Raw genomic sequence first — 25,054 nt, 5'->3', positions numbered from 1 at the left:
ACAATGCACACACCAGGAACAGCAGATACGATAGGAAGATTGTCCATATTACATTCGCAGGCTGATAGCACGACTGTCTCTCGGAGCTCTTACCGGAAGAAATGGTGCAGTTTCTTCTTCTCCTTCTCCTTCTTCTCCTTGTGCGGCTTGTGGCTCCCAGCCGCAGGAGCTCCACTGACTGATCCACCTGCTGGCTTCTGCGCATTCGGCCCCAGGGACATTGCATTCATGGCCGCGGTGGGTACCGAAGATGGAGCTGGTGCTTTCTTAGGAGCAGGCTGCTGTGGTGCTGGTGGCGGAGGATCTTTCTCAAACAGATGGGCGGGCGCCGAAGGTTTAGGTCGTTCGGCAGGAATATCTAACCGTCGTTGGTCTGCACTGAGATCGCTAAGCTGCCGCAAAAATAGCCCGGGGGTCAGCATATGAGAGGTGGCAAGATACACATCCTTCCCGAAGGCCTGGGAGGCTTCATAACAGGCACGCGCTTCACCATAGGTAGCGCCCCCGGCCATGAAGAGGATGATTCGCTGCCGTGGCTGCTCGGGGGCGCCACGAGTGCGAGCCCAGGTTGGTTTGGCGCTACGCAGAGAGGCTTGCGCCAGGGTATCGGATTGTCCCATGCCATCGGCTGTCTGAGGTTTGGTGAACGGGAAGGTTGTAGGATCCAGAATTCCTCGGGCTAATTCTTCTAGCAGCAGCTTGACGTTCAAGTCGTAACGAGATAGGCTAGTTTCGTCTATCTCTGTCGGATGTGGCGGCTTCCGGTTGAACAACGGTTGCATAGGAGGCTTTTCGTCTTTCAACCCCTTCTCTGCCCGGATTCCGAGAAGGTCGAGATTGGAAATGACTTGTCCGTCCTGCGGTGCCAATTGGGCATGAGCCATGAGTTTCCGGATATCTCCCCCCAGGATGCCGCCTCGGTATATGACATAGAGGAGTAGGAGTCTCAGTCTATCCGGGTGCATGACTGCATCGTCATCAAGTAACTGAACAAGCTGAGATGCCAAGTTCTTTGCCTTTTTATAATTCTCATCCAAGCCTGTCGCAAGGCATTGTTCGACAGAGCTGACCTCCAAGAGCTTGTGTTCTTGGAAAAACCTCATGCATTCTTCAGCCATATTGAGATGCAGTGTATATGCATCTCTCCCTTTCTGGAATTCGGTCAATCCCGCAAGCATATCTTTGATCGTGTTGACGTTCGCTTTATCGTTACTATGCTAAGAGTCAGCCTCACGAAATAGACTGTCTCCCATTCCTTCCCCGGAAAGACGAAGGTAGAAATGCGATGAACATGGATATAGGAGAGCCACTCACTCTTCGGCGAATTGAGGATTGGCAGCTCTGAATTTCGCAAAGTCCTCTCCTAGTCTCTCCAGCACATCTTTCATATGCTGATGCCGATATTCCACCCAAACATGATCCTCTTCATTGATCTCCATTTCCTTCTTATCCTCATTGTGACTGCCTGCATTGATTACAGTCGTATATGTAACCTTATCTCCATCTTTGATAGGCAGTAGATCATGCACCATTGACTGGTAAGTGAACTCATGCACCAGAGGGGCGATCATGTCCATGGAACGATCGACCACCAAAAGAACACCGCGAGGTCGGGCAGAAGGAGGAGGAAAGTCTCTTTGAGACTGGGCAAATTGGTCTAGTTCATTCTGAACAAACCTAGCCAGGTGGGAGCACAGGACGCTAGCCTCGTGAGTAGAGGCTCTCGGTCGGTAATATCGGATGACTGGATATTCTCCCAAAGTCACGCAAAGCGAGACGACCTTTAGAAGTAAGTATGATTTAGAGGAAATAATTTGAACAGAGTGCTTTACCTTTTGCGCAAGGTCTTGGAGGTGCCCGCGGATCAGATGGTTGCAACCGGGGTGGAACAGAACCGGGAAACTCCAGGGGTCTCGGAACGTCACCAGGCGCGATTCTCTCGGGAAGAAGTCAATGTTCAGCACTCGGAAGTCGGCGATCTGTTCACGCGCCATCTGCGACCTGTCTAGTCGAGCGCGCTGTTGCGGATCAAGAGCTACAGATGTCAGAACAAGCGCCCCTTGTCGCAGCAAGATTCACGCAACTGACCTGACGTCCAGACCAACCATGCTTTCCTGTATCGCCTCCGCTCAAAATCGGCCATCAGACAATCAACAATGTGTGTGAGAGGTGACAGAATGTACAGCGCATCCATATCGGGGTTGCATGGTCTCCTGTGCTCGATCTGCTCGACATCTAGAGGGTTGGGTCGTTAGCTGGTGTGGTCGCTTGACAGACTCGATTCGTAGGCATGAAAACGCTTACTGGTGACATTGAGGTTCAGGATATCATCGTCATTGGTCGCATTGTAGATCAGTTTCCGACTAGTCTCGTCGACAACTAGGACTTTCCACTGCAAGGGGCACCGTCAGCTCCAGCATCTAACACAGTAGCGAGGAGAGGGGGTTGATCGCACATCATTGCCTGCCGCACGACGAATCGTGCTGAGAATAGCTGGGAGAACGAGTAGTCAGTAAAGGCAGATTCAATGAACAGTCATGCATGGATCAAAGCGAACCACTTACCATCGCGCTGAATGTCGATTATCGAGGAGCCCATCCTGGCTGGCTAGCAGCGTTAGCTGTGCAGACAGGCTGGGGATGGAACGGCGGGGTGTTTGCGACAATAGGGATTGAGCAAGCAATAGAGAATGGCCCTCTCTTCTTCTTCAGGACTCCAGGGAGACTCCAGGAACCAAAAGCTATACAGAATCTCAAAAGCGAAGTCCTTCGTGGTGAAACTTATCAGTTGACTTGGAACAACAGCCCCCTCGGCGTCCCCACTATCCGTCATTGATCTAGCGGCAAGCTTGGAATCTGTGGTGGAGGGAATCAAACCCGCGGTGGATCGCCAATGCGGTGTAGCAGTGATTGCAAGAAAAAGATGCCCCGATAAGCCCAGCCTGACCGATAACTGGCTATCTACCACGGAGCTCTGCTGGGAAATTTCGACTCTTGCAAGCTGGTGAAAACCATTCGCAAAATCGCCATTCGAAAAAAACAGGAGGATTTCGCTATCTTTTCCTGTCTGTTCTGTGAATTCATGCAGAGCCCGCTCTAGTGCAGTTGTGACGCTTTTTTCAACTGTCCAACTAACTCCTCTTGTCTACTCGTTCGTAACGCGCCAGCACATATCTTCAGAGCTCCTGCGCCTGGGAGTCTCGTCCTTCTACTCCAAGGAATGCAGTTATGGACGCGTAAAGGCAGCCGGTGCCTTTTCTGTGCCTTCCAGCCACTACTCCGTCCAGTGAACCGATCCTTCGCGACGAGTCCATTTCTGGAGGCAGCACGAACACCTGTCAAAGTACGGGAAGAGGAAACTTCTGAAGATTTCGAGAACAAGAGAAGAAAGAAGAAGAAGAAGTCATCGGTATTAAATCCTCATGCTTTTCCCATTTCCCGCATTTCCCTTTGCGACGTAACTAACCTGGCTGCCGATAAAATAGAGTGGGAGAAAAAAGTCACTCCTCGATGGATACTCGAAGGCCTCGGCAAAACCCTTTGCTCTTCACGAGTTCACCTCCGTCGTTGAGGCCGTATTGAATGAATTCAAAAAGAGCTTACAGGCGTCATCGGATGACGCATTAACAAGATGGCCGCGGTTTGAGCGCTACGTGATGAACGCCTGCAAGCTGGAAGATCGGTCCGGCCAAAAGACCTTCGGGCCCCTACGCCATATCAAAGCTACTCTTCAGAAGGCTTATCTCGGGTCTGGTGTCACAGGTCTGAAGGATGAGATCAAATATCTTATGAACGCAGAGGAACTTACGGCAAAGTATTCCACGCCCGTTCTTGAACAGCAGCAGAAGATCGCGGATCTGCGATATCCTGCCGAATGGTATCCGCAAGCCCGGTCGAGTCAGCGAACAATTCACCTGCATGTTGGTCCAACAAACTCAGGGAAAACTTATCACGCGTTAAAACGGCTGCAAGCCTCCAAAAGTGGCTTCTATGCGGGACCATTGCGACTGCTTGCGCAAGAGGTGTATCATCGCTTCCAGGCGAGCGGCATCCCGTGTAGTCTTGTGACCGGCGATGATGTCAAGATTCCAGAAGGACAGAACCCGACTATAGTGAGCAATACAGTTGAGATGGTGAACCTCGGGCAACAGTTTGAGGTCGGGGTCATTGACGAAATTCAAATGCTTGCGGATCCCAAACGTGGCTGGGCTTGGACTCGTGCTGTCCTTGGTGCGCGTGCATCGGAACTCCATCTTTGCGGCGAAACCAGAGTTGTGCCCTTGATCCGTGAGCTTGCGGCTCTGACTGGCGATAAACTTGAAATCCATCGGTATGAGCGTTTGAATTCCCTCAAAGTCATGGATCAAAGTATACGGGGTGATCTGCGAAAGTTACAAAAAGGCGATTGCATAGTGGTGTTCTCTCGGGTTGGCATTCATGCTCTGAAGGCCGATATAGAAAAAGTCACAGGCAGAAGAGCGGCGATTGTGTATGGAAGCTTACCAGCTGAGATTCGTACGCAACAGGCCAGTCTCTTCAACGACCCGGACAACGATTATGATTTCCTGGTTGCTAGCGATGCCATTGGCATGGGATTGAACTTGTAAGCATGGGCACTGCTAATGCTGCTTGGCCTTTCGCTGACAATTATGCAGGAGTATCAAGCGCATTATCTTTGAGACCCTCGTCAAACGAGTCCCCGGAGGACTCGTGAGGCTCTCAGTACCCGAGATTAAACAGATTGCGGGTCGTGCTGGTCGTTATCGCTCAGCCGCGCAGCAGAACAAAGACACGGGTGATGATGAACCGAATGTCGGATGGGTGACATCGCTGGAAGAAGTCGACTTGCCATATATCCAACAAGCTCTCGACATTGAACCTCCCCCGATCACTGCTGCCGGTATCTTCCCTCCAGACCCTGTCTTCCAGAAATTCGCTGCCTATTTCCCCCGGGACGTCCCATTCGAATACATCATCAAACGCCTGCTGGAAGTCTCGCGGGTGCACCCCCTCTTTTTCATGTGTGATCCCCGCAGTCAGCTAGAAAACGCCGAAGTCATCGACAGCGTGACTGGCTTGCCTATTGAGGACCAGATCACGTTCATGGCTTCACCCATGTATACTCGGGACAATTCGTCTCGTAATGTCGCCAGTGCATTTGCCGAATGTGTTGCGGAACACACAGGTGGCAGGCTGCTGGACATCCCCGACTTGAATTTGGAGGTCTTGGAAAATGCAGTCTCCGGAAGCAAAGAGTACCTGCATGAGCTGGAAGGTCTACACCGATCTGTCATCCTGTATTCGTGGTTAAGCTACCGCTTTGGGGGCGTCTTCACAGACCGGACCCTCGCAGGACATGTCAAGAAAATGGTTGAAGAGAGAATGGTCAGAGCACTGACGGAGTTCTCTGCCAACAAGAAGCTCAGGAAGGACGCGTCTCTTCGCCGCCAGATCGCCTTGCAGAAGCAGATTGCGGAGCATCAGCGTCTTCTTAATGCGGCAAATATTGACTCGATTGAGGAAGAGGGCGATGGAGAACCCGTCCCTCTTGATGTTTCGACTGAGGACGATGCCTTGGAAAGAACTGCTCCTGATGCAGAGCGGCTCTAAGGATCAGTCAGTTATCAGACCCTCTAGCACTCTCTCCACTTTGCATCTACAGTTGGCATCAACTGAATATTGTATTCTATATCAATTTACACTGTACTTTATATAACGCTACATAGCCATGACAGCTTTGAGCATTTCTTCCAGGATCCAAAGGTCTTCTTCGATGTTCAAAATACAGCATGATTCTCGGGCCCCCGTTTCTGGAGAACCAGATTCCCAATTTACAGAACTTACCTTCTCCTATTGTCGAATTTCTGGCTTTTGACAGGAAAAGATCGGAGGTCACAAAATGATCTTGAGCCTTTCCGAGGCTTTTTTTTTTTTTTCTGAATGCTATTCCAGGGCTAAAGCCAAACCCCAATAACCCAATATCCTTATGTGCAAAATCAGATACGTATCCCCTTGCGATCACCCCTTTCTGTTTGCCTGCTTGCCCTTGCCGTCCAAATTGATTGTGATACCACCTTTGGCGTTAACTTCGACCTCCGCAAACATCCGGAATAATTCGATGATCGTGTCTCTCTTGCTCAGTTCTTCTTCGCCCATGGCGCTGTTGATCTCGGCTGTTTTCTTGAGCTGTAGTTGGCAAATATACTCGTCTATGGTATCTCGGACGATCAGGATGACAATTTCTACTTCCTTCTGTTGCCCGATTCGGTAAAGCCGACAGAATGCCTGTAATTAACCATTAGGACACCACCGGAGCTTAATCAAGGGTCAATAAGGGGTTCATTCATCGCACCTGTTCGTGAATGGCTTCATTCCACCATAGATCGACGAGGATGCATTTGTTCGCCATGGTCATATCGAGCCCTATTCCGCCTGCTTTGAGACTTGCAACAAGGACTTTGGCTTCGGGGTTCTCCCTGAATTCTTTCATGCTTTGTTCGCGAGCTGGTATAGGCATCTTGCCTGTAAACTACAAATGGAGTCAGCGGGGTATGAACATTATCTCATGTGAGGAAGATAGCTGATCACTCACAGCGTAGCATTGCCAGCCTTCTCGTTCGCACATCATGGTGGCAATACGAACGAAATCTAAGGATAGGGTGAAAATGACCACTTTGACTTCAGGGTTTTCTTCAATCCAGTTCTGAATCAATTCCCGTATCTTTGTCAATTTGGCACTAGGCATCTCGCCTCCACAGGCTGAGATCCAGTCGGTATCTTGGTCTTTATCAAAGCTGCTGCTGTTAAATCGCAAATTTGATCTCTTGTTCTTTGGCTTTGGCTTCTCAGGCTTCCTTATGGGCGTCACTCGCCGCACCTTCTTTTTCCCACCCTGGAGCGGCATATGTGTTTGAGTCGCAGGGGCGGTAGACTCTTGAACTATGCTCTCAACAGAACCAAAGAGTGCAGCTTTTTGAATGATTTTGCCACAAAATTGTGCCTGACACTTGGGCGTACCGTTCCCAGCAATAATGTCGTTCTCGAAAAAGCATTCCTCACAGTACAGATGCATGCAATCAGTCACAATAGGCTCTGTTGGAGGCATCCCACAACGGGGGCAAGTGACTCTTTCCAATCGTTCCAGCCACTGTTGTTCCTCATGAAGCTGGTTCATAAATTCCTTAAATTCGTTGACAAGCTCTTCTTGATCTCCGGAAAGTTCCTTGCACAGCCCCCCGAGCTCTTCATGCTCTTGCCGGGCTGCTGGGACAAAAATGCCATTCTTCAACCCCGTCAAACATCGTGCTATTTTGGCCGAAGGATGCTCAGGATCCCCTGACTCGGCACCTAGCTTATAGACCTGTTGGGCAAAAGTTTCCGACGTCAGCAGATCTTTGACCACATCCTGATTCGTTAGTAAGTGGCTTGAGATCATTCGTAACCTCAGAATCATCGCCAGGAAGCAACGGCTTTGTGAATATCTCGGATTAGGTTCATTGCTGAGTTCTAAATCAGCGATTAGCCTTCATCCTGCAGCGAAGAGTATTGAGTCGCGAACCATTGATGTTAGCAACATAATTCTCCCGAACCTCCGAGTAGATTTTTCTTTCAATGTCACAAAATTCAATGGTTACTACCGTCCGACTGATGTCCGGCAGTTGGACAAGGGGTAATCCAAAAAGCCGGCTTGAATATGTTCGACGATATGTGCATGTTCGACATATGTTTCTAAGACGCTGAAGGCCTTGCTTGTCCTACCGTCGTGTCCAAAGATCAGCATTGACTCACAACATGAAATACATTTGCACTCACACAAAGGAAATCTCCGACGAAGGAATCGTATTCTTGAGCGTATCTATGGCCAAGAAAGTTGAATAGCGCATAAAGGTCTGTGATTCCACTGCAGAGCACTGAATAAGCATCCAATCGATGGGGAACAAAAGATGCCTGAGGATCCTTACTTGATGGCAGGCGTTCCAGTCAGTATCCATTTGTACTTGCTCGTGAGAGCACGTACGGCAATTGAAGTTGTCGAGAGATGGTTTTTGATAACATGACCCTCTGAAGTCTCATCGTTAGCCTGAGTCTCCGACCTCAAAGTGAGGTTTCAGACCATCAAGAATGATTCGCAAAAATTTGATTTTATGTAAGGGTCCAACCGTGCTAAGATAGAAGTCTTCCCACGAGCTTGTAAGTTCATCATCATTGCTGCCGTTGCTGTTAATCTTCGAAAGTGGATACGACCGTCGGACCTCGTCGTAGGTGGTGATTCTGTGAGACAGATGATAAGACACAGCAATTATCAAACAACCCACCGAAGACTTACACGACATTGTATCTCTGCATAGATTGGATGACATCGAGGGTTCTCAGTCTGTGTCTCGCCTCGTAGATCAGAACATCTCCAATCGCATCTTGATCACAATGCTTTGAAATTTGATACTCCCTGGGAGAGCATGTTAACATGACCCAATAGCAATCCTGTGTCTGAATATTTTAAAACTCACCAATGACCGACCAGGTGAGACGGGACGACTATCAAAGTGGCTTTCACAGGATCATCCGGGTCGACACATCTCCCATCGACGATATTGGCTAACGTGCCATATCAGTATGTGTCTTGAAAAGATATGCTTGCAATATATATTTACCTAGTGCTTGAATGGTCTTACCATATCCCATGATATCGCAAAGGAGACCTCCCTGGGGTGGTTCGGGTGACTTTTCTCGATCACGCTGGCTTTCTTAGTGGCATTCAATTCATGATAACGTCGACTGCTCACTTACCATGAACCCTGCACCTAGCAACTATGCTTCATGTCAGCGTTTCTGGATCCCTTTGAAGAAGGAGAAGAACTGAACCTGATAACTCAGCAGGCTTGTCTTCATGCCCTTAATCCTCCACCCATTCTGGCCATCGCATTTTACTCTAGTCGTGAACTTCCTAGTTCCTTCAAGGATCTTACGCTTGTCAGATTTGGCCTCCTCCTGGTCGGCGGCAGGAATAGAGGCAACAAGCTGAGTCAGAGCTTTCATCTTAACATTTGAAGTGAAGACTGGACAAGCCGGCAAAGCGGCATTCTCATGGCCTTCTGCCACAACATCTTCAGAGCCGAGAAACGCGTCGAGGTCAAATTCAGCATATTTCATATTCTTTGGAGATTCTCGTAGATGCTGCATTTCATCGTTGGTGTCCACCTGGTTTGCCCTCCGCTTCCGAATTCTCTTTGTGGATGTTAACTTTGGTCTGAGCAGAAAGTTCAGGCCCAGCTGCATGGAGCGCCGCTGCTCATCGGCGGAGATCTTGTTCTTTCGCTTTCTTTTCTTCGCTTGAGATCCGTGTTGGGCGGTATGATTTCGATTGTGCGATGTTTCAGCCAAAGCACTTCCTGACCCACGATCTGAGGTATTCTGTAATCCCTCGTTGTTCTCCGGATCATATTGCTCGAGAGCCAGTCGGCTTGCAACCCGCTCTTTGCGACGGGCCTCCTGCTGTGTTGCTCTCTCAAACTGGACTCTGTCCCATGGACTCGGGTTTTTAAGACTTTTGTACCATGACTCTACTTTCGAGAATCTAGAAATCCCTTAGAAAAGAGTGAATTCCGGGTTTCCAAACAAGCACTCACGTTGTAGGGTCTTCTTCTGGCATTTCTGGCCATTCCAGCACATCGTTCTCAACACTTGGCTCGCCTAAGGAGGTCGTCGCAAGGACTCGAGGAGCATTGAGCCGCGCTGGCGATGAAGCCACCACAAGTTGGGTACCCTGAGTTCCAATTTGAGGTTTCCAGATATCCTCACTGCAAGAATTTGTAGAGTGGTGCCGGGTCTCTCCTAAAGACATATCCGTCGTGCAATTCGGCTGGCTCACACTGCCGCTATCTGTAGCCTTAGAATGCGGAAGCTGCTCAAGGTCTGCAGTGAGGTTTTTCTCCGTCGAGGGCTCTGCAAAGAGTTGATTGTCTTGTGGCAAAGGCTCTGTCCAGTCCCCAAGCGTCAAGGGTTCAGGGAGTGCTGGCTCGAATGTTGTCCCTGCAAATCGAGGGCCAAAAGCCATCGCTGTCTTTTGGACTTGGCGAAGTCGCGCAAATGCATCCATTGCGCTCATTTGCCTACGAGACTCGATGCTCTCAAGCAACACTGGATCGATATCCAATGTCTCCGGCTCGGATTCCATATTCATGTTTTCTGTCCGCTGGGAAGGATCGAGGTCCATAGCGAGCAGCCAAAATTTGAGGTTTTCTAAAATGCCCGGAGAGTTTCAGGTGTATAGAGCGTATGGAATCATGAAAAGAAACAGCGGCAAGGAAGTAATGGCCGTAGAAGGGTTTGTGATAAGGGAGAAAGACAGAAGAAGGGAGTAATAAAGAAGAAGCAAGGAAGAAGGGATGATAAGGAGACATATGGCGCGATACAGAGAGAGAGAGAGAGAGAGAGAGAGAGAGAGAGAGAGAGAGAGAGCTTTTATATCTATGGAAAATCCGGTGCTAGACACTTGGGTTGAGGAAGCGAGTAAGTGACATGTAGATGATGAACTACCTAGTAAGATATCATGGGAAAGATATACAGACATACTCCAGATATGCTTGACATAGCTTATCGAACAGCAGATACCCTGCTGTCAGTTGACGAGTATGTGACATATTACGTTTGGTGTGAGATGAGGCCAAAGTGAACACTCCATGACTTGAGCAATGCTTCGTTAATTGACTCCCGTAAGCTTTAGATGACATCCTTAATGAAAGATCGGTCAAAAGACAGGTCTGAGCACTCGTGATCTGCGGAAGACTTCAAACTGCGATGTTTTCCTGAAGTGAGATGAAGAATCTGTATAGATTCTACGCACTGATTATTAGTAGTATCAGATAACTATTGAGTAGAATCTTGACAAAACATTCAGTCGCTTAGAGCAAAACAATGAATTCGAAGTTTTTCCCAACTTGAACCTTCTAAGAGAGATACTAGGAGTCCCAATCTGGAAACTAGATACAGGACATTGTGATATTGAGGCGCATGTACGAAGTATACTCCAGAAAATTAAACAATTGAGTTTCTCCGATTTCCGGGCAGCTGTGGCTTATCTTATCAGTGGCGAGAACTCCGAACACGCCGCAACGATTTTCCGCGACAGTGAGCTTCCTTCAATTCGAAGAGTTGCAGCCAAGAACGAACTCTTGTTGCCAGAGGTGTGTTTCGCGCACTCTCTCGCGAAGACATCCTCAATAACTAGTCATTTCTTCTGCTTATTCGGTCTTTTGAACTGAAATTCTGCGTTAGCGTTTTGGCTCCCCGTCGCACGTTATGGACGATCTCCAGTCCTTAGAGCTTTTTTCGCTCGTGTCGCGAATTACGGGTGAGCTCCAGAATCACTTAGGCGTCAGTGACAAGACACTCGCTGAGTTCGTGATTGACCAGCATCTATCATGTGGTTCGTTTGCCGAATTCAAGGGCAAGTTGGAGGATATGGGTGCGGAGTTCCCCCAGAGTCTGATGGAGAGTATCGATCGCCTGGTTCTTACCATGCACCCGAAATACAAAGCGAAGAAGTCAGAAACTACAAACGATACGGCGGAGGGGAATGGGGACATGGATGTGCTCGATGCTCTCGAGAAGAAAGCACGTGTCTTCAAAGGGCTCGCCGTTCCAGACAAGCAACAGCATTGGGATGAAGAGGATCACATTCGAAACCGAGATGTTGATGAGAGCGACACGAAGGCTGGTGCCATGGACGACACATTTGCCATGTTGGAGGGACTAGCAGGAAAGGCCCAGGAAGAAAAGGGTCGCTCTACGCGAGACGAGCGTGTCAGCAGAAAGAGAAGCAGAAGCCCAGATCACAATGAGTACAGCCGTGGTCGCAGGCGCGACGCCAGATATCGCTCCCGGTCCCGGTCGCGCAGCCCGTACTACAGCAAGAGAGATAACGAAGTCGATGAATTCGGCCGATCAACGAGCAAGTACAATTCTCGGGACGATGAACTTCGTAGCGGGCGCAGCGAACGGAGGCGGCTGCATAACCGCGACGACGATGACGACTATTTTCGCAAACCTCCCCCGGTCGAACTGGACGATCAACCTATACTCTACAAGATCTATGATGGAGTCGTTACCGGAGTCAAAGACTTTGGCGCCTTTGTGAATCTCAAAGGGGTGAAAGGCAAAGTGGATGGTTTGGTGCATGTCTCCGCAATGCTAGAAGGGGCACGAGTCAACCATCCCTCTGATTTAGTATCACGAGGCCAACCAGTCAAGGTCAAGGTCATCAGCATACAAGGCTCGCGTATTGGCTTATCGATGAAAGAAGTGGATCAAGTCACTGGCCTTGATCTTATTCCTCAAAAGCGCATCGCATCAGGTGCCAACTTGGAGCGACTTGAAGGTGTCTCTGGAAAAGATAGATACGGAAATTTAAGCTCGGAGGTGCCAGTAATCGAGGATCACGACGGGAAGCCCATGAAGAGCCGTAAACGATTGACCTCGCCGGAAAGATGGGAGATAAAACAACTCATTGCATCTGGTGCAGTCTCGGCCGCTGACTATCCTGATATTGACGAAGAGTACCATTCCACTTTGACTGGCGAGGGTGCTTTTGAGGAAGAAGAAGATGTTGATATTGAAGTTCGCGACGAAGAACCTCCTTTCCTGGCCGGTCAAACGAAGATGTCTTTGGAACTCTCCCCTATCAGGGTTGTCAAGGCTCCTGACGGCTCCATGAACCGTGCTGCGATGGCAGGTACGAATTTAGCCAAGGAACGAAGAGATTTGAGACAGCAAGAGGCTCAGGATAAGGCCGCAGAACAAGCGGCTGAGGTTGATCTCAGTGCACAATGGCAAGATCCCATGGCAGGTCCGGATCAGAGGAAGTTTGCAGTTGAGTTACGGAACGCTCAACAACCTAAACCCGACGATGCGGTGCCCGAGTGGAAGAGAGTCACAATGGGCAAAAATCAGTCGTTCGGCAAGAGGACAAACATGTCAATCAAACAACAGCGGGAGAGCTTGCCAGTTTACAAGTTTCGCGAACAGCTGCTTGACGCTGTTCGTGACAATCAGCTGTTAATTGTTGTTGGAGACACTGGATCAGGGAAGACTACCCAGGTCACACAGTATTTGGCGGAGGCAGGATACGCGAACAATGGCATCATCGGTTGCACTCAACCTAGACGTGTCGCAGCAATGTCGGTTGCCAAACGAGTGGCAGAAGAAGTTGGTTGCCGACTGGGTGCCGAGGTCGGATACACGATTCGTTTCGAGGATTGTACCAGTCCTGAAACCAAGATAAAATACATGACCGACGGTATGCTTCAGAGAGAGGTTCTGCTGGATCCTGATCTGAAGAGGTATTCCGTGATCATGCTGGATGAGGCTCACGAGCGGACTATCGCTACTGATGTGCTCTTTGGACTCTTGAAGAAGACAATCAAGCGAAGGCCTGATCTTCGGCTCATCGTTACATCAGCCACTTTGGATGCCGAGAAGTTCTCTGAGTACTTCAACAAATGCCCCATTTTTTCGATTCCCGGTCGTACTTACCCTGTTGAGGTCATGTATTCGAAAGAGCCTGAACCTGATTATCTGGACGCGGCTCTCATTACAGTGATGCAGATTCACCTGACAGAGCCGGCAGGCGATATCCTTCTTTTCTTGACAGGACAGGAGGAGATTGACACAGCCTGTGAGATTCTATATGAGCGGATGAAGGCTCTTGGCTCAACAGTACCCGAGCTGGTTGTTCTTCCAGTTTACTCTGCCTTGCCCAGCGAGATGCAGAGTAGGATCTTCGAGCCTGCACCACCAGGTGGTAGAAAGGTGGTTATCGCAACAAATATTGCTGAGACTTCGATTACAATTGATAACATCTACTATGTCATTGACCCTGGCTTTGTCAAGCAGAATGCTTATGATCCCAAGCTTGGCATGGACTCTCTGGTGGTGACACCCATTTCCCAGGCACAGGCCAAACAACGAGCTGGTCGTGCAGGAAGAACTGGCCCAGGAAAGTGCTACCGTCTGTACACCGAAGCAGCTTACCAGTCGGAAATGCTACCCACGACAATTCCTGAAATTCAGCGTCAGAACCTCTCGCATACCATTCTCATGCTCAAGGCCATGGGTATCAACGACTTGCTTCATTTCGACTTCATGGACCCTCCTCCTACAAACACCATGCTTACTGCGTTGGAAGAGCTCTATGCTCTATCTGCCCTTGATGATGAAGGTCTTTTGACAAGGTTGGGCCGTAAAATGGCAGACTTCCCGATGGAGCCAGCTCTAGCCAAGGTCCTCATTGCATCAGTGGACATGGGTTGCTCTGAGGAAATGTTGAGTATCGTCGCTATGCTGTCGATCCAGTCGGTATTCTATCGCCCGAAGGAGAAGCAGCAACAGGCAGATCAGAAGAAAGCCAAATTTCACGATCCGCATGGTGATCATTTGACTTTGCTCAATGTATACAACGGGTGGAAGAACTCCAAATTCAACAACGCATGGTGTTTCGAGAACTTCATACAGGCACGTCAAATTCGTCGGGCACAGGATGTCCGACAACAACTTATGGGTATTATGGACCGATACCATCACAAGATCGTCTCATGCGGAAGAAATACGGTGAAGGTACGGCAAGCCCTGTGTACTGGATTCTTCAGGAACGCAGCCCGAAAAGACCCTCAGGAAGGCTACAAGACTCTGGTCGAAGGTACACCGGTCTACATGCATCCTAGTTCTGCGCTATTTGGCAAGCCGGCAGAGCATGTCATCTATCATACCCTCGTGCTTACCACGAAGGAATACATGCACTGTACTACCGCCATCGAGCCTAAATGGCTAGTCGAGGCCGCACCGACCTTCTTCAAAGTGGCGCCCACCGATCGCCTCTCGAAGCGCAAGAAGGCAGAGCGTATTCAACCACTGCATAATCGCTTCGCGGGAGAAGATGATTGGCGTCTTTCCGCACAACGCCGCCAAGGAAGGGGTGGTGGTGGAGGTACATGGGGTTAATTTTCATGTTTCTCTCATGCTCGCTTGCAATGGATATATAAGGAACTTACACTTTTAATACCCTTTTTGAATTGTATACCTGCCGTATGTATATCGCTTCTCGGCAATCTCGATTTCTGAGCGATATACCCCTTCATCAGTATTGTCGATTTTATGAGTACTACTCTGTACTTCGGCTGGTTAGTACATCGTAGTCAACTGGGAAAGTTTTTCACACCGCCTTCCCAAGCTAGATAAATCCTAGAAATTTAGACAGGGTTCCTGAGGCACCGACTTTCGTAAAGTCACGACTTCCACATCTCTTCAGCAGAAACATAGTCGTATAGATGGGATGACACTTGTCACCCTTCTGCTAGCCGTCTCAAGTTTCAAATCCCCCAATCTGCAGGTCATTATCTATCATTGTAATCGCCGAGAGCTCAATATTCTTAGCGTAACAATTGAGGCGCCACCATAGCAACCAATCAGAAGCTGCAAAAATTTGATAGGATTGGCCTCGACTCTTCATCGTTTTCTAGATCTCATCTAAAGAACATCACGTCCACAAACCAAGATAGCGAAGATGTCGCACTTCGAGCATCAGTCTCCTCGCTCGAAAAGGAGAAAGCTTGATCATGCAGAGGAGGGGGAGGGTCCTGCTCCGATCACCTCTCATACTCAGCTGCGAACTTTGCTGGCTTTCCAACAAAATGTTATAGAGTCCAAGCAGGGTAAGAACCAGGCATCAGGGTTATCTACCATTAGCTGTCACGTCAAATTTCTTACAAAGAGGCAGGTATCCGCCAGTTCAAGGACTTTCTCACATCTATTGCTCAGTCTGAAAAAGAGGGCGAAAAGGCCAAGAAGTTCCGAATTCTCAAGGCCTATTGTGATACCCAGCTCACTCGCACAGCGACTGAGGATGATGCTATCTGTTTTCCTGATCTGATTCAAACCTGGGGCTTTGCAGACAGCAGCAACAATGAATCGTTATTGACGGTTGTCCCGTCCGTCCTGGCTCTCTTCATCAAGACCATCTCCACTCAACTGGAACTCCGAGACTTCGGGTTGGCCCTGTGCAAGCATTTGTTGCAGAAAGATCAACTGAGGCTTTTTAACCGTGGGCTAACCGCACTCAAGTCCAAGGAGCACTTGATTTCGCCATGTCTCCGACTTCTCACGGAGATTGTCAGTTTCGATGGAGGGGCGGTTGCCCGCCAGGTGTACATGGCGCGGTACATCACATTCAAGCGGCTTGATCTGTTCCTAACACCGAACAAAGCTCAGCTCGAGGATGCCGACGCATCTAAAAAGTCAACCTTACGCCGGAATGCTCAAAAATATATCCTCGCCAACCTAAAGGTTCAACATGTGACTGCTAAGAGCGAGATCATCGAGCAGCACAAGGTGATCATCAAAGCATTCTTTGAATTCATTAGAAAGGACCCCCGCGATATCATTTTGGAGACAATCAAGTGTATCGATAAAGATATCATACAGGATGCTTCCCTTTCACGTAATGCCAAAACGAGATTCTTCAACAGATGGAATCTCGAGAGACTCGTCACTCTATATGGCTATGAGCGAGAATCTGAAGAGCCGAATTCCTCTGGAGTCTCGATTGCCGATGAGGTTCATGATATTCTTTTGAAGATATGCACGGATACCAACCTTGGTGTTCTCCTACCAGGGACGGGCTGGTATCCGAATGGGACTGATCCCGAATCTCTGCCGACAGAGAATGACACTTCAATTGAGCTGGGATTGGACTCCGCTATGTATGTGGACAAATACAAGGATTCAGTCCCTGTTCGCAATGGAACTCTGTCTTTTGTTATCCAAGCGCTCCGTCCGGATATGGATCGCCTGCAGATTGAATTATTGGTAGCGATCTTCAAGGCCGCACCGGAACTGGTCGCAGATTACTTTACAAAGAAAACAATGTTCATCTCGGATCCGAAGCCCACGCCTTCTTGGATGGCCGAGTCGGCGCTTTTGTTCTCGATAGTCAGCCTACCCATCCCACCAAACTGTGGTTGGCAAGACAAACTACCTGCTATGCCCCCACCGGTCTCCGTTGTTATCGAGAATATTCTTCCACGTCCACTCACTCAGAAGGTCATGAGTCGTTGCCTCAACCTGAACACGGAAATTGTCACTTTGTTCGCTGTTCGAATCTTGACAGTCGCATTCAACAAACTACATGCAGCCCTCAAGATATTCAACGCTGACCACGGATCTAGTCAGCCATTCTGGGCCCAAGCTGCAAGCAAGCTGGCCGCGGAATTTTGTCGTCGATGCCCCGTGATTAAGGACGTTATTCTTTTATTCCGGCGAACAGCCAAGGAAGATCTGCAGCAGCAAGAAGCCGTTGCGGAGCTTCTTGCTTGTTTCTACAACGTTGTTCCCGATGTTGCCATTGAGGAAGTTTTCGACGCTTCTCTCGTTTTGGTTGATATTCTCAAACGCCTGGAAAACTCCGAGCTTTCAGAAGACGATTCCGAGTCGCTTCTTGGTCAGATGCAAAACGTTCTCAAGATTGCACAGCAGTCAGCCTCTATGCGGTGGTGGCAACAACCAGGTAAGAAACTGTTCCAAATCACGTATTAAAATTTTAAGCTGATGGCGACTAGTTTCTATGCAATACTCAGCGTTCACGTCCATTCTCAAAGTTCTCATTGAAACTTCAGCCAACGATACGTCGAAGGAGATTGAGAAGCTTTTGACGGCGATCCTGATGGAAAGTTCAATCATAAAGACTCAGGCAGCGTTTGCCGCCCTTCGATTGAGCTTTGATGCCTCAAATTCTGATAGTTTCCACCACCAACTGGCTTTCTTTGATAATTGTGCTTGCAGAGTCGCAAAGAAGCCAGTCCACTACGACGATTTAGCCTCGTCACTCGTTGAAGTTGACGCCAAACCCGTCAGTTGTATTGTCGCAGCAATCATCGAGCAATGGCCCTTCGTTGCCAAAAATGGAGATTCAACTGCAGAGGAGGCGGTGGGTACATGGATCGCTAGAGTCCTTGGGAAGCTGAAGCTGGCACAAGAAGACTCGAAGGGTTTGAAGGCTGCTCGAGACGGCGTTCTACAAGATGTTCACAGCAAGCAGCTGAAATCCAGTCTTAAGAAAGCTTTGAAGGATGCCGTTAATGGAGATGAAACTGATATCAAGGCTCAGCGTGATGTAGCTCGCCCAACGTCTCAGGGACAGACAGCCAAGGAGCCAGAAGTGGATTTGATAGAAATATTTGGAACTCTGCCAACTGAAGGCACAACTCACAATGAGCTACACAGATGGGAGAAGGAGGAACTCGAGATTGCAGTCGAGCAAGGCCGCATCGCTGATTTAATGCTATGCTTGTGCTCAGGATATGAAGAGGTCAGAAAACAAGCGTTTGCTAACTTAATCCGATTCATGTCAAAGCTCAGGGTACGTTGACCAGATACTTGAACTCAACGCAATGACTAACAAAACATCAGGAATCCAAGTATGCTGAATGGCGCTCGGTGTACATCCTGACCGGCGAGTTACTTGAGACTGTGAAGCAGATCGGGCTCGAGGCTCCTGTACCATGGATAGTCGGGGAGTGTGCTTCGTGTTGTTTGTCGGTGCTTACCAACCCGATGCACAAACTCTACGGAAAGGTCAATAAGTTTCTCCAGAAGGCACCTTCTTGGGAGGTGGAAAAACTCCCATCCTATTGGATTGACAAAATTTTGCTTCATGAACCCGAGTTGGATGATGGCTACTTCGAGGAAACGAGTTGGTTGCTGGATTTCTTGATCAAGGGACTCCACACCGAGACGGTAGGCCACCATTGCCTTCCCATGAATCATGGCACATGCTGACTTGCCTTGTAGGATATGGAGATCTATCGGCGTGCAAACGTATTTGAGCGCATGCTCTCTTTCTACGACTCACCCAGCAGCGGGGTGTCCATCAAGAGGAAGACCTTGCATCTTCTATTCCGATCGACACAAGTTGGCGGAAGCACGACTTTGATTACCAGAGCCGGCGTCATCAGCTGGATTCAAAGCCAGGTTCCAGTCGTGAATGCTAAAGAGGCTTCTACATTTGCGGCTATGGCTCACACCCTGCAAGAGGGCTCGGATCAGGACCGGGTTGCGAAATGGAGTGGAGGGGCAGTCTCACAGGCTGTTGAGAATATCGCTGGATAATGCGTCCGTTCTTTGCATGCTTTTTGAACTAAACATTGGAACTCTATATTCATACGGATCAGGATTGGGACTGGGACACCACATGCCCCCCTAATTTCCAATTGCTTGATTTGGCCAGGTACTTCTGCACAAGTTGGGGGGGGGCAAAACTGTTGCCCGATCTACTCAAGATATAGTCTCTCCTTAGAAGTTCATACAGGAGAGCTGTGCGAATATCAAATGTGCTGTGCTCGGGGGGATGAGAAGGTTGCATGCTTCAAACAGACTACAAGTACTTTTGTATATAGACCAAGGATAGAGTGGACAAAATTCTAATAAATGGCTTGGCCCTGGTAATACATTCAGTATATGATATCAACAAAGCTTACCGTAGTTCTGTCTGCAGCAAAGAGCTGACATGGCAGATTCATATTTCCCTACAGCGAAGCGATGTGAGTTGAGTTGGCGGTGTTTTCCCCTCTGGGCAGTTCCAAACGTTTTGCGGCCGACGACTTTCTCCTCTCCGTCAGACCTCAAACAACCTCCTCCGCCCGCAATCCTCGACATCTCCCTCTCGTTCACCATCCGCCGAATGCATCCCTTTTGAAACTATCGCCTTGATCCCAATATCCACTATCGAAAAATCTCCAGTGACTCACTCATAGCGTCGAAGCAATTCACAAGTGTACCCATTCGATTACCCCTCACCCAGCACACTTGGTTGGCCTTCACCGATTCAGACTCCGCCTGCCGCCTTGCCACTGGCAAGTGGCCTCGCTTCTCCCTTTGATCCTTTTACCCTCAGGACTATTGTATCGCCCTCCTCTCGTCAATCGACTTCCGTCTCATCAGGCGCCTCTCCTTCAGCCTGCAAAGATCCGCTAGCTACTGAAAATATACCCGAACCGATGAACACAACGTAACATTTTGACCATCATATCACACACCCAGCCATACTCATGGCGCGACGTTACGAGATCGATGAGCTGCTATGGCTGCGCTCATCGCCTCTGGTCTCCAAGCCTGCAGGCCTGCCGCCGATAGATGAGTGGATGGGGTAAGGCCATCCCCGCTCCTGCAATTGTTCATCTCCATCGTTCTTGGGTACTAACGAGTTCATCTATTGCTAGCCCGATTCCCGACTCGACAGTACCACGAAAACCTACAAACACAAGAGACCCTACCAATCCGAACGAGGCGACACCTAGGAGACCAAGTCTGTTTGAGACTCGCCATATATCGAGAAACTCTAATTCAGGTAATTCGGGCCTCCTACCAGTGCTTGCTACCTAATCTTGATGCCGAGACGTCATGCTAACTCCAAGGCTTGATCGTTTGAAGAGGATATTGTCCTTGGGCCTCCAAAAACTGCTTTTGCGTCGGCATCCCGTATTTCCGGCAAAGGATCGCTAGATTTTACTGACCGCACCCCGCGGCCAACCGAGCCGGATGAAGCATCCAACGATCGGTTTAATTTCCGGGACAAGTTCTTCAAGGAAAGGGAGGCCGGAGACAGGGACCTTGACCGCCGTGATGGCAAGCCAAGTCCTTTCAATGGTCGACGTGGGGAAAGAGAAGACTGGAACAACGGCCGCCCGCGTCGCACCTTTGGACAAGATGAACAAGAGAGAAAAACACCCAGACGCAATGGAGAATTCGACCGTTGGAACCGTGATCAGAGGGATCAAACTTTTGAGCGGGGAATAAGAGAAAAGGAAGGACAATTTGTCCCTCGGAAAGACGGGACACCGAGTCGAGCCCGACATGAAGGAAGCTGGTTTCGTGATGATAACGCTCAGGACGTACCAGAAACAGAAGAGGAGAAACTTCCAGCACGAAACAGAGAATGGCGCAGAGACAAACACGGTGCGGATCGTGATTGGACCAGAGGGGCTAGAATTGAGCAGGACCCCGAGTGGATGGATGCAAATGACAGGGATGAGACGCGGAGGGTCCATACACAAGAAGATTTTGAACGCTGGAAGGAGAGAATGAAGGCTTCCTCATCCCAACCGCATGTGGAGGAAAAGAAAGAAACTTCCATTGAAGTTGTTGCCAGCAAAATAGCACAGCCTGAGCACCGACCTACAGACGGCGATGTTTTCAGCGGCAACGGGACACCTTTCCAAGCAGACTCAGCGATGGAGCGCTTCTTTGGACTGCTAGGCGATGCGAAACAGCCTCAGGAGGTCAGCACCCCGATATCAGTGGAGTCGACGAGCAAGAAGGAGCCGGCACAAGGGAAGCTTGGGAAATCTTCCCGGTTTGCTGGACTTTTCAGCCCACCTCCAGGAAGTCCTGCAACAGAGCCAGAGGCCCAATTTGGTATCAGATTCCCTGCTCCGCAATCCTCATCCTCCGACGCGGATCAGGAAGGGTTCCAACGCATTCTACAGATGCTTGGGGGAAGTGGGTCGCGTAATTCGACTCCTCAGAACGATGGAATGCAGCCTTCCCGTCCACCTCTCATGCAGCCCGAGCCGACGTTGAGTGCTCTCTCGTCTCCTAAGGACTCGATCAAGCGGCCCGATTACGTGGCGATGCCGGAAGCATCTGCTCGCAGCACGGCTCCGTCAATGCAGGAAAATATCCAGGCACATCAGTCTCCTTTCAGAAATTCGCAGGCCCAGGACAGGGAGCATCTTCTTCGTTTGATGCAACAGGTCAGAGTGAGCCCTGTCGCCAATCATCATGGAGTACAGGGCCAACACCCGGGTGCGGGTCCGGCCCCTGGCATGATGAATATGCCTGAAATGCTGTCCCGTCCTCCAGGGATTCCATCTGCCCAGAAGGCACCTCCTTTCCTAGATGATCCGGCGATTGCCAACATGCAGCGACCAGATGCCGATCAGATTCGCAGAAGGCCTGCCAATGGACCCCCCATGGGTTATTTCGATGACGTCCTATTTCCTCAAGGTGGCCAGATCCCCATTACACCTGGTGGATCCCGACCTCCTCCAGGCCCAGGCCACCCTGGCATGGGTATTCAGAGACCCCCAGGGTTTGAGCATCTGCCACCCCCAGGCTGGACTGGTCCTCAAGTGCCTCCTCCTCCTCCTCCTCAGCAGGGTGGTGGCCCCAGCCCCTTGGCTCCTCCCCCAGGCATCCCAACCCCGAACAGAGGTGTTAACCCGAATTTCATGATGCCGATGCATGGAAATGTCCCCCCTCTAGCTGAACGTCAACTCTTCCCTCGTGGAGCTGGTGGAAATGGGTCTGTCGGTTTTCCTCCTCCGCCACCACCCGGAATGATGCCTCCTCCTGGCTACATGAATGGCCCTCCCCCATCTGGCTTCCCACCGATGGTACCCAATGGCGAGGCCTTGCTGGGACTTGGCCACGGTGGGCAGGGTCCTTTCGATGGTAATCCTGGTCCACAGCAGGGACCGCCGCCATCCTCGAGGCATCTTTTGGACATGTTTGGCCAAGTTGGTGGTCCTGGACAATTCAGATAGGGAATACTCCGCGGCCCAGAGAGGGAAGCTGATCTATCTCTAAGGTGTACCGCGAGATTTTCGGACGAAGCCACAATACCTTCTTCTGCTGGTTCATTCCAAGTTGACTTTGCGAATTGTTATTTTCCAGGTTTTTCATTGCCTCTTTTTCTTTTTTTTTTTTTTTTTTCTGAACTCTGTTGCTTGTTAATGTGCTTTGCAAAGGTCGGTATTGTGGTTTCGACACGGAGGGTTCGCTTTTTCGCCACTGCTACATGGACACTCGATCATTATGGACTCTGGCGATGAGATGGTCGGCTTGTGTATGTCTTGACTCGGGTCGAAGACTTGCTTGTCCAAGGCATTAAGTGACTTGTCATTATTTGATCGTGGTTGCGATCTAGCGTTATTACTTAGTATCGTCAATCTAAGCAAATATATGGCTGGTCATCTTCTCGTTAGCAGCTTCTACTCACTCATGCAAACTTCGAGGGATTATGTCGACGAAGACTTACCTTGCAAACTGGTAGTATTGTCTTATGCGCCAGGCGCTATGCTTGTAGTCAAGGTAGCAGCTGCGTACATCTCTACTGCACTTCAGTCCATTAAAATCCTTCTCTTTCCAAGGCCCAGAATCCCCTGCAGATTTGCTTACATGACTATCCATCACTGACTTCTTTGCATAATTCCAAGGTCTAGGTCTGAAAATATGCAGAGGATGACTGATGGATACAAAGCACCCCAGTGGTAGCTATTAACCAGACAACACCTCTTCACTCTTTCCATCTCCACCAGACTCATCAATCATCTCTAGCTGGTACCTTCTTTGAATCCTTTGTCAGAATCTCATTCAGATGGTGTCCTTCGAGTAAGTGTCTTATTTTCCCATGCTGGTTTCTCTGCAGCAGTGGATGCCGAAGCATCTTGAGTCCTCTTCTTGCTTTCTACAACTTTTGGATACAAGAACCTCAGTACGTTTTCATTTCTCTTTATTGGCGATTTAGGTGTCATTACGGATACTATATCGTTCACACAGCAACACAGCTATCCTGCCAGTGGGGTATGTCGCTCTCAGAATTGCTCCCATCTCTTGGTGCACACAGACAGCCATCCAACATAACCACTTTCCTTCCTCTTTTTACACAACATTTGAAACATACCTGTGATATGCAATGTTGTTTGCACACGGATCTTGGATAACATCATAGGAATATTCTTTGGGGATGCAGATCTCTCCTCCATCAGTCTCGAGATCACTGCTCACAGGTCACTAATTTGCCCTTTCGAGCAGCCCTCAACTCCCAATATGATGGACGAGATAGACTTCCAGCTTTGCTTGAATATCGATCAGGTCGTGAGTATACGACTCTTGTCTTTGATGGGTGCACTGTCTGATGAAGACTCCACGCAGCTGTCTAGCTTCCACCGGAAGCAACAAGAGTCGAGCTATCCCGTCCACAGCAATGTCACCAATAGCGAAACAACAACCAGCTCAGCGAGAACCCGAACACACGCCGAGATAGAAGATATCTCCACTGACGAGAGTATCCTTGAACAACAACCGCCAGCCAAAAAAGCAAAGATCTCGCCCTCTGGCCGTGTACCAGACCTGCAGATTTTACTCCCAAACAATCACAGTTCAATGGACTGGACTGAATCCAGCCAGCACCCGGATCAGTACTGGGGATATCACTCTCTCCGAAGCACCCCACATATGCCATTCGAGACGGCGACTGTGCCTCCAGTACCTCCTGAGGCTAGAGCAGCGAGCGAAGAAATCGAGATCAACTACGGCATGCTGTACACGGGAAGCAAATCAGACATCGAGATGGAAACGGAGAGCGCGCCGGAGGGCTTCTACAGGCGCGGTCCTCTGCACCCATATGGCTCCTGGCTGTTTCGGAATGGGGCTGTTCTCGATGGAAGATGGGGGAGCTTTCCGTCGAAGACGAATGATGACTTGCCTAGCTTTACCATCTACGAGGATCCGGATAATCTTGAGATCAATGGTATTATTCCTAGCGCAGATTGGTTTACGTCCCCAGAGGAGGATAAGGAGAATATTGAGGATGGCTATGAGGGGACTGCGTTTCTACGGGAATTGGATGCGAATATTGTCATGGCGTAGAGACGTGGATGATAGCTTATGAGTCATCATATGAGGTGGACTTAACGGAGGAGAGATCGACGGCATTATCGTACAACTGTATATTTAGAGGCATGTAGCGAGTTCGAAGATATACGAGCAACGTCGGCAAATGATATCCCAGATCTCCCTTAGGAGAAGATAAATAAAAGTGACTGTTCTTCGTTCTAGAGAAATGTACCGTCAAGTTCCATCATTGATTGTTCTCCTTCGCCTGGTTATGAGTATTCAATGAACGTCGCAATTAAGGCCAATGGTAAGATAAGTTTGTGGGACTCAAGGGAGAGGGCCGCAGTGAAAGATAGCGACCTCCCTTCGAGCGAGGATTCTGAAAGCAACAA

General features: G+C 49.4%; 7 protein-coding genes across 7 annotated transcripts, besides 4 other annotated features; 5 read left to right on the top strand and 2 right to left on the bottom strand.

The window, feature by feature from the left end:
- Positions 1 to 89: 89 nt before the first annotated feature.
- ACLA_013730 (Sec1 family protein) lies at positions 90 to 2,598 on the bottom strand (the record flags this gene model as incomplete). Its single annotated transcript, XM_001274361.1, has 7 exons — positions 90 to 1,212; positions 1,315 to 1,781; positions 1,833 to 2,035; positions 2,089 to 2,235; positions 2,305 to 2,392; positions 2,426 to 2,493; positions 2,565 to 2,598. The coding sequence occupies 7 exons, from the start codon at positions 2,596 to 2,598 to the stop codon at positions 90 to 92; spliced, it is 2,130 nt and encodes a 709-aa protein (XP_001274362.1).
- Positions 112 to 140: a microsatellite.
- Positions 2,599 to 3,655: 1,057 nt separating the features above from the next.
- ACLA_013720 (ATP-dependent RNA helicase SUV3) lies at positions 3,656 to 5,609 on the top strand (the record flags this gene model as incomplete). Its single annotated transcript, XM_001274360.1, has 2 exons — positions 3,656 to 4,602; positions 4,655 to 5,609. 2 exons carry the CDS (start codon positions 3,656 to 3,658, stop codon positions 5,607 to 5,609), a joined length of 1,902 nt encoding a protein of 633 aa, XP_001274361.1.
- Positions 5,610 to 6,017: 408 nt separating this feature from the next.
- ACLA_013710 (putative SNF2 family helicase) lies at positions 6,018 to 10,212 on the bottom strand (the record flags this gene model as incomplete). Its single annotated transcript, XM_001274359.1, has 13 exons — positions 6,018 to 6,284; positions 6,352 to 6,528; positions 6,592 to 7,505; positions 7,558 to 7,753; positions 7,800 to 7,899; positions 7,961 to 8,060; positions 8,113 to 8,270; positions 8,326 to 8,445; positions 8,507 to 8,594; positions 8,651 to 8,735; positions 8,787 to 8,807; positions 8,862 to 9,573; positions 9,626 to 10,212. 13 exons carry the CDS (start codon positions 10,210 to 10,212, stop codon positions 6,018 to 6,020), a joined length of 3,525 nt encoding a protein of 1,174 aa, XP_001274360.1.
- A 199-nt stretch (positions 10,213 to 10,411) lies between these two features.
- Positions 10,412 to 10,457: a microsatellite.
- Positions 10,413 to 10,457: a microsatellite.
- Positions 10,458 to 11,297: 840 nt separating this feature from the next.
- On the top strand, positions 11,298 to 14,993 carry ACLA_013700 (putative RNA helicase-like splicing factor (HRH1); the record flags this gene model as incomplete). The annotated part of the gene is made up of 1 exon (XM_001274358.1): positions 11,298 to 14,993. One exon carries the CDS (start codon positions 11,298 to 11,300, stop codon positions 14,991 to 14,993), a length of 3,696 nt encoding a protein of 1,231 aa, XP_001274359.1.
- Positions 14,994 to 15,555: 562 nt separating this feature from the next.
- On the top strand, positions 15,556 to 19,154 carry ACLA_013690 (NPA1/URB1 family protein; the record flags this gene model as incomplete). The annotated part of the gene is made up of 5 exons (XM_001274357.1): positions 15,556 to 15,703; positions 15,769 to 17,553; positions 17,606 to 18,405; positions 18,456 to 18,782; positions 18,837 to 19,154. 5 exons carry the CDS (start codon positions 15,556 to 15,558, stop codon positions 19,152 to 19,154), a joined length of 3,378 nt encoding a protein of 1,125 aa, XP_001274358.1.
- A 938-nt stretch (positions 19,155 to 20,092) lies between these two features.
- ACLA_013680 (uncharacterized protein) lies at positions 20,093 to 22,588 on the top strand (the record flags this gene model as incomplete). The annotated part of the gene is made up of 3 exons (XM_001274356.1): positions 20,093 to 20,190; positions 20,264 to 20,391; positions 20,475 to 22,588. 3 exons carry the CDS (start codon positions 20,093 to 20,095, stop codon positions 22,586 to 22,588), a joined length of 2,340 nt encoding a protein of 779 aa, XP_001274357.1.
- Positions 22,589 to 22,733: 145 nt separating this feature from the next.
- Positions 22,734 to 22,757: a microsatellite.
- A 1,116-nt stretch (positions 22,758 to 23,873) lies between these two features.
- On the top strand, positions 23,874 to 24,695 carry ACLA_013670 (uncharacterized protein; the record flags this gene model as incomplete). Its single annotated transcript, XM_001274355.1, has 2 exons — positions 23,874 to 23,921; positions 23,979 to 24,695. The coding sequence occupies 2 exons, from the start codon at positions 23,874 to 23,876 to the stop codon at positions 24,693 to 24,695; spliced, it is 765 nt and encodes a 254-aa protein (XP_001274356.1).
- Between the last annotated feature and the right edge of the window lie 359 nt (positions 24,696 to 25,054).

This window comes from Aspergillus clavatus, genomic scaffold (genome assembly GCF_000002715.2).
Source record: "Aspergillus clavatus NRRL 1 1099423829795 genomic scaffold, whole genome shotgun sequence".
Lineage (NCBI taxonomy): Eukaryota > Fungi > Ascomycota > Eurotiomycetes > Eurotiales > Aspergillaceae > Aspergillus > Aspergillus clavatus.
The sequence above is the reverse complement of the archived record's forward strand: the minus strand, read 5'-3'. Positions and strand labels throughout refer to the sequence as shown.